The sequence below is a fragment of the Odontomachus brunneus genome, unplaced genomic scaffold (assembly GCF_010583005.1).
Source record: "Odontomachus brunneus isolate Ranch 3 - 2012 unplaced genomic scaffold, Obru_v1 Obru_scaffold_054, whole genome shotgun sequence".
NCBI lineage: Eukaryota > Metazoa > Arthropoda > Insecta > Hymenoptera > Formicidae > Odontomachus > Odontomachus brunneus.
Genome location: NW_022639504.1, coordinates 1,132,964 through 1,140,760, shown reverse-complemented (window position 1 = coordinate 1,140,760; position 7,797 = coordinate 1,132,964). Strand labels below are relative to the sequence as shown.

Genomic DNA, 7,797 nt, shown 5'->3' with positions numbered 1-7,797 from the left:
AAAAAAAAAAAAAAATATATATATATATATAAGATATTTTTAGTTGAACAAAAGACGTAAAGTAAATAAGATGAATACCTGACGAGTTGTGGATTTCCAAATTTGTTTGTTAACGAGCATCAAGATCGCTTGCGGAAACAATCGTATCCTGAAATCTTGCGAAGCACTTAGTAATTCTTTCTTCGACAGAAGACAGTCCATACCGGACAAGCAGATAACAGAGATGAATAAAATGTCACAATAAAAAGCGATCTTGTCTTTTTCGTCGGGCGACTCCAACATGAGCGTGTTGATACGACTCATAAATTCCACGATCCAATCCACGCAGTACTTTTCCGATCTCAATTCGGCCAGCACCTTCTGCATACCTTCCAATAAGTATTTCTGCATCCTACGGGAAAGTAAAAAGAATAATGTTCATTTTTACTGAAAAACTGAAGCGAGCATCAAGAGTTAGTAGTAACTACTTCTTACTACCTCACAACACTTACTCTGTAGAACTGGACGCAACCACGTCGATAGGTTCATTCAACAAAGAGAGAGGCATCTCGCTAAATTTCCTCGAGGCCAATTCGACCCTAACAACTATAGCGTTCCTCAGCTTTTCTGGCGTTCCTTCCCACCAGATATTAGGCGATGTCACTCGTTCTACTTCTTCGACCGACAATTCCATCACGGTTGTGAAATATTTGTGGAAATGGTTCGATGTTAAATCGATGTTTTGGAAGATGTTCTTCAGTATGGTATACAGTAGCGTGCGATTGCCTAAGTGTGTCGCGTCGCTATTCAAAACCGTCGCGTAAGAAGACATGATACGATCAAACGAAGCGACCGCTTTCTCGTCGTTGAGTGATATTTTCTCGACTACGCAATCGAGAGAAGCCTCGAGGAAGTGCTTCAAGTCGTTCGGCGGGAAGGCTTGGCACAGCTCGTGCAGATTCGTGTAAAACACCAAATGTTTTTCATTCAATAACAACATGCCCACGTCCGACGTAGACTTGAAATTCGGCGACCTGTACTTCGATAGGCAATTCTCCACCAGAAGTTTTGCCGACGACGAAATGTACGAATGACGGCTCGCAATAGATAAACCGTACTCTTTGGCTACCTCCGAGATCTGCATGGCTTTACTTAGAAATTCCCACTGCACATTCGGCAATGGTTTCGTGTACTTGTGAGTGAATATACGCATACATTCCACAACAATCCTCTGCTCACTCGGGTCCGACGGATTGCTTCGTCTTAAATGCTCGCCGACTGCCCTGATCACACTTCTCTCCGGCAAGTATTTAAAATTACATGGTTCTCCTTGCGGCCAATTGTATATCTGCGACTTGTAAGTGCCCAATTCTTCCTCGATATAGGAGATCAGGAGATCCCCGGCCATCGTCAGGATGCTTCTGTTTATGTTCTTCAACATCTGTATCCAGCACGCGCCTGGCACGTATTGCACTATGTCCTCGGGATTGACGTCTTTACTAGCCGCTTTCTCATAGTACACGCGAGGTAACGTGACATTCGACCGAAACTCCAGCGGCAAAGCGTTTAAGGGAATTCGCGCGAAGGAGTAGGACTTCAACGCCTTGAGCGCCGACTCTGCGACCCTCATGTCCCGGCCGACCACGTAGCTCCATAGAAGCGGCACCACATCGACGAAGAAGCTCTCGTAGTCGTCGTCTGACTTGAATGGGAAGGAAGGAACGTCCGTAAAGAGGCCGCAGAGACTTTCCAAGATTACCGTGCGCTTCTCCTTACGCATTTTCGGTGCCAACAACTTCCACGTTGAACAAACACCTGTGAAACGAAATCGTGGTCTATGTTAATTACGAGAGAAGAACTTTGGTGATTTATAAAGAAGTGTGATACATATGATAACATATGAAAATAAGAGTTCTCAAGTACCTATTATAGCAGCCTCGCACAATAACGAGATGCTGTCGAGCGCGAGCGCACTGGCCGCGCCACCGTTCAAGTCGTAGCAGCGATTCAAGATCTGAGACAGCAGCGGCACGAAGTCCGTGCAGAGTTCAGGCCGGCTCTCGCAGACGTACTTTATCGCCCGGGCGCATGCTACATCCGAGTGCCAGCTGTGGCCACTCTCCTTGGCTAGATCTATCAACGCGTCGGACACAAAACGTTGGCAACGTGGTTCCTTTTTCAATGTCATTACATACAGCTGAACCGCGAAGTATTGCAGGGACTTATCGCTGCTCAATAGCGAGTTCAATGTGTGAATGACGATCCGCAAGTTCTCTTTGTACACGACAAATTCCGGGAGAGACAGCAGCAGATATTTGGACGTAACGCTGTCGTTGGTTTTCGTCAGTTTGTGCAGCAGTAAGGACAGCATGTGCGATGCGAAGGAGTTGATTTCATGGACCATTTTCACAAGAATCTGGCAGGATTTCTGCACGACGCGGAACTCGCTGCTGTGCAAGAAGATCCCGCATAGGATCAATTTGCACATGTAACCGAGATCGACCGGTGCGAGCGCGAAATTCTCCAACCAAGACTCGACATCACTCTCCAGAGAGTATAGATTGCGGACGAGTTCTGTGTAGATTCGAATATGGTTGTTGCTGTGGCTGAGCGTAAGGAGCAACTCGTTCGGAACAGTGTTGTCGCCGACGTGATAACTATCAGTGTCTTTCTGTTGCAAAATCCTGTTTATCAATTCCTTCGCCACCGGTAACAAGTCTTGGCACAACATTGACGGATAAGCTAGCCATTTTAGCAAGGCTGCAGCTAGAGCGTGTAGTAATATAACGTTGCACGGCATCTTGTCCATGATAACTCTACCTACGATTATACGAAATTAAGTCCCACAGAATTTTATGCAATTTTTACATAGGAAAACGCAGAATTTTATCACATTATTTATGCATATCGTACGGTATATATACTCACATATATTAAAAACTTTCGACAAATAAGTGGCTGGACATATTAAAATAATTTCTGCCATTAAAATAATCATGATGTCTCCAATATAGTCGTCACAACACTGCTCGATTAAATCAAGTATCATAGACAAATTTTGCGCCGGATGATAACCATACTCCAAGAAATTGATCGTCAAAGACGTGATCAGAGGCACCAGTGCTGTACAATATTTGATATCTTTCTTTAGCAATGATCTCTCTGCAAGCTCGAGCACTCTACAATTCATATCGATACAAATGTGTGTTTGATTAACGCACAGCCAGAGTAAAATCTCTACTTTTAAATTGGAAGCGTCACTAGTTTCGATCACAAGTTGCCATGCTTGTTGTTTAAAGCCGTCGTCCAAATCTGTAGAAGGATTGCATAGTATATACAGGAATACAGGCCGCAAGAGCTCCACGAGTCTGAAATCCAAACAGGTAAAAATTTAACTTTAATTATCAGAAAGTTAATTTTTGTAATTTAAGTAAAAAAGTCAACAAAATAGATTATACATTTCTTTATCTATCTATTCTTAAGTTTTTCATAATGATAATTTATGAGATTCTCTATGTGTATTATTTTGCAATATATGTATATTATATCAGTGATGACATATACTCGTTATCATTATGATGCATTATTTGCTTCATTTGAATCAGCACTGCTCTCCAACTATACTTTTCCTGATTCAAGATTGTAATAAATGGATGCTGAGTAGATGCTTCAAGATTATATTCACTGGGCTGATTGTGCATCTTGTAGTCCAACATTAACAGCTCACTCACAGCTACAGTGATTGATTCATAATTGCTGTAAAATCAAACAACATAAAATCAAACAACATAAAATTTGTCGAAAGGTATTTGCAGAAATGTATATTATTTATAATTATTTCATTTAATACATATGTACATACGTTGAAGAACACACACTTAAGAAAGTTGCTATCGCAGACTTAGAAGTGTATAATCCAGCTTCAACAAATATAATCAATGCTTGACAGGCTGATGTACTGACTACAGAGTCATCACTCTTGCACTTTAAAGTGAGTATTTGAAATTCTGATATCTACAAAAAGCAGTATATAAAAACCAATGAAATAAGCATCCTATTTGTCAGAAGAGGCAAAAATCAATTTACTTTTGCAATATCCTTTTCTAGCTTTGACTTTTCTATGATTATCTGAACAAGCTTGGATATCGCCTGTAAAGAGAAACAATTAAATAACATTAATAATTAATAATTTACTAATAATTTTTAGCTACTATGAAATGTATTGTCGATTTTTATAAAACTACTTACATGTGATATTAAAGTAGGATCTTGTGATTTTAATTTATATTCGATCTCATCCATAATTTAAATTATCTTTTATAAGCTCTGTTCATAAATTTGATGGAAATTGTTTGTAAAATTTCCTGCAAAAATGGATGAATAATCATAAGATATAGAATACTGGTGTGTGTTAGTAAACATTGAATGTGTTTAGTAGAAAAACAGCTTTGTAACTGAACAAACACAAATACTATTAAGTCTTGTATTATTTTCTAAAGGCTTTTAAACGATTAACAAATTTCTAACGTGTTTACTAAATAGTCGTTTCTTTTGTCAGCATTGAAGACGCGCTTGCGGCGTATCGCATTGCGAATACCACCAAACATAACCTAGAGAGAAAACAGTACGGCGCAAGGAGCAGATAAATCTGTACTTTATAGCTACACCATGATGCACCTGTACTTCATATGACGCATCCTTTTTCCAAACATGGCGAACTTGGCGGGTTCTATCGAACGTGAGCTCTTACTTTTCATCCTCGGCCTGATAACTACATCGCTGAATAATGGTAAGAGTATGTCGCATTTTAATCACAGTAGTATTAGAAAATCGGCCAAATAGTTTGTGCAGGTACAATCGTCAATTTTCAGCATCACAAATACGAAAATAAAGCTCCTCCGCATTCTCCTTATAAAGTAGCGCCAAACATGAATACTCGATTTTTTTACGCGCTCTCGAGGTAAGAAATTTTAATATTACGAAAGATTTAGTAAAACAAGCTGAAACTGAGTCAGATAACCGTTTTATTTCGAAAGTTTTACAGTACATTGCATTCCTATATAGTTTTGATATTCTGTGTGTCTTATTAATGTTTCGCGAAATAACGAATTCTGGATGCTTCCAAGATGTTTAAGATTTCTTTTAATAAAAGAAGTATTCTACGTACATATATACTCTTGATTTTTACCACAGACATAATAGGAACAGATGGAGCGTGTCCAAAATTTTAACAAGTGAAAATTAGATAGAAAGAGATAGAAAGAGACGGAAGACGGAAGCCATATCTCTTTCTAATTCACGCGATAAGAGCAAGAGAGAAATACGTCTTTCGTTTTCTGTTTCTTTCTTCATAATCTTCCGGTCTTGCGTTTTGGCTCGGTCTATTCTTATCCTAAGTTTATAATTTCTACACTGGAGAAGAAATAGTATTTATTTTTATTATCGTCAATTCATTTTTATTATTATCGTATTATATTTTATTTTTATTCAGTCATTTTCACCGTCAGTTCATTTTCACCGAATGCCGAATATGAAAATGCTGCCGGAGAGGTTTGATACGAAATTTTAATTAATCGAAATTTTTATAATGTTCAATATTTATTAAACTCCAGAATTTTTGTGATATAAATCTTTCTTCGCGTAAAGAACAAACGATAGGCGTTCGAATTGCGGGAAAATAATAAAGGCAGGCGTTTTTGAGATTTTTCAATATATTTATTTGTATGGACAAGTTGGAGCATAGTGCACAATATATTTAATATGTAGTAGTCTGAGGAAGAGGGGATCAGAGTACATTCTGGAGTTTGAACACAATATCTTACAATTTAACGACAAGATGCCTGCATGTTTTTTTTCTTCTGTATCTGCTTCCGTACGTTATGTTTTACTCGTATATTCATATATTCGAAATGTATAATATATAAAGCGTAACGACTCACTATTTTTATCATTCTAAAAAAAAGGAGACGAGAATATATATATATATATATTTTTTTTATATATATATATATATATATATATATATATATATATATATATATATATATATATATATATATGGATAAAATATATGGATATTTTGCAGTAACTTGTTATTTTTTTATTTCATATACTATTTATATTTCAAGAACTAAAATGTGCTATTAAAAATGGTACCGTGTTTTTTAGCAAGACAAACAGACTATTTTTCCAGTAATGCAAAAATAGTCTGTCTTGCTAAGAAACACGGTACCATTTATTTTAGTTCTTGAAATATAAATAGTATATGAAATAAAAAAATAACAAGTTACTGCAAAATATCCATATATTTTGTAATAATTTTTACTATGGAATTCTCTCCGTGGTAGTATTTTCCATAATAGTACATATTTGTTTTCGCGCGAACATTAACAATATAAAATTAATAAGGCTATCACACAATGATATTTTATCGCCACTTTAACACATCGTTCTTCTTGGAATCGATAAATAATAAATCAATAATGCGTACAATCAGGCGATTCTAAGAGCCCGGTTGCATGTCGTGTCAAGGCTATTAATAGTCTGTGTATTTCTCTTGTACTCTGAGAGGAACATTTTGTGATTCGTTCTCTCCACTGTTTCTCTCATAATGAATACATGCGCGAGACACGTGGCCAACATGACCCAGTTTCCTCCATCATATACAACGATATCTCGCGGCCACAAAATCGCACGTAAAACATTATAATTACCGAGTTATTACAGAAGTATCCTGATAATAAACTTACGAGCAAGATAACAGTCGTCGTTTCCATCGCGTGGTCCGTGAATTGCGATGCAAAGCGCCACTTTGCGCACATATTGACATTCGCGCCAAGTGGTCGGAATGATTTTCGTGGAAACGTCGATTTGCCTATAAGCGGTGATTGCATCAAGCGTCAAACCGCCGTCGCCGCCGCCGCCGTTGCGACAATTACCAGCGAGCGTTGCGCAATGTTGCGCAAGAGATCGCGGTACCTTCCGGGCACCGCGACGGCGCGCCCTTAGGCGAGAAATTCTCGCGAATGTTTTCTTTCGGACAGTTGTCGTAAATATCGGCATTTCTTGGAATGAAGTTTTAGTCGAAAAGCAGAGTGATCGCCATCTGAGTGACTTTCCACTCATGTAGAATGAATTCTCTGAATCATCGAGTGAATATTTTCGTTCGAGAATATGAGAATCTGATGTACAGTGGGTTGCAAAACTATTTAGACACAAGGAAATTGGAAGCTTTCAAAACTTATCAAACTTTCAAAATTGACAGTCATTATTGATAAACTTACGCAATAACAATATAATTAATGACGCCATTAAGAATAATGAGTAATAATAAATAATAATAATATTAATTAATAATATAATTGCTAGACAAATCCATAATAGATAATGGCTCTCAATTTTGACAGTTTATTGAACTCTCAACTTCATTGTGTCTAAATCGTTTTGCAAGCTACTGTCACATACAGCTATTGCAGTTACACTCCACACTCCGTCGCAGAAATATATCCACTCTAATCGATTGAAACATTCACTCATATGAAGTCAGAATCTACTTTAAGCTTGAAGCCTTATTCACTTTTGCGAGTGGCGGTATTCTCACTACCGCCTTTAGTGAAAATGCCGTCACTTTTCACTTACGTTTTGAGTGAGATTCCACTTCAAGAAACTTCGAGAGACCGACATTCCGATTTATACGCTCCCGATCGCATTTTGACGATGAACAAAATGACGGTGAGTGAAGCTTCGCGGTCACCAGTCGAACTTCGCGAGTTCCACTTCGTCGTCCCGTCGTTGCGTTTAACCCCTCGCGATGGTCAG

At 38.1% G+C, this 7,797-nt stretch overlaps 3 protein-coding genes across 11 annotated transcripts in view; 1 reads left to right on the top strand and 2 right to left on the bottom strand.

Moving 5' to 3' along the window:
- Positions 1-7,797, top strand: part of LOC116845649 (3-phosphoinositide-dependent protein kinase 1) — a 429,458-nt gene that overhangs the window by 263,447 nt on the left and 158,214 nt on the right. The gene's annotated exons all lie outside the window — the stretch shown is intronic.
- Positions 1-7,797, bottom strand: part of LOC116845656 — a 180,662-nt gene that overhangs the window by 57,763 nt on the left and 115,102 nt on the right. The window lies entirely within an intron of this gene.
- On the bottom strand, positions 21-4,720 carry LOC116845647 (focadhesin-like). 3 transcript variants are annotated; one of them, XM_032818598.1, is made up of 9 exons: positions 4,515-4,720; positions 4,228-4,343; positions 4,066-4,128; positions 3,842-3,993; positions 3,544-3,735; positions 2,908-3,347; positions 1,903-2,799; positions 492-1,794; positions 21-391 (listed from the first exon to the last, which is right to left on the bottom strand). In XM_032818598.1, exons 2-9 carry the CDS (start codon positions 4,279-4,281, stop codon positions 40-42), a joined length of 3,453 nt encoding a protein of 1,150 aa, XP_032674489.1. In that variant the 5' UTR covers positions 4,282-4,343; positions 4,515-4,720; the 3' UTR covers positions 21-39. The 3 variants fall into 3 exon arrangements, with proteins under 3 accessions (XP_032674489.1, XP_032674487.1, XP_032674486.1); XM_032818596.1 differs by having other exon boundaries at positions 4,507-4,628; XM_032818595.1 differs by having other exon boundaries at positions 4,228-4,719.

Bases quoted from the DNA above. Each gene is read 5' to 3' on its own strand.
- LOC116845647 (XM_032818598.1), bottom strand. From the start codon at position 4,281: ATGGATGAGATCGAATATAAATTAAAATCACAAGATCCTACTTTAATA. The intron at 3,736-3,841 runs GTATGTACATAT...TTGATTTTACAG, and splicing joins TTAAGTGTGTGTTCTTCAAC to CAATTATGAATCAATCACTG. The intron at 2,800-2,907 runs GTGAGTATATAT...GTATAATCGTAG, and splicing joins GTCGAAAGTTTTTAATATAT to GTAGAGTTATCATGGACAAG.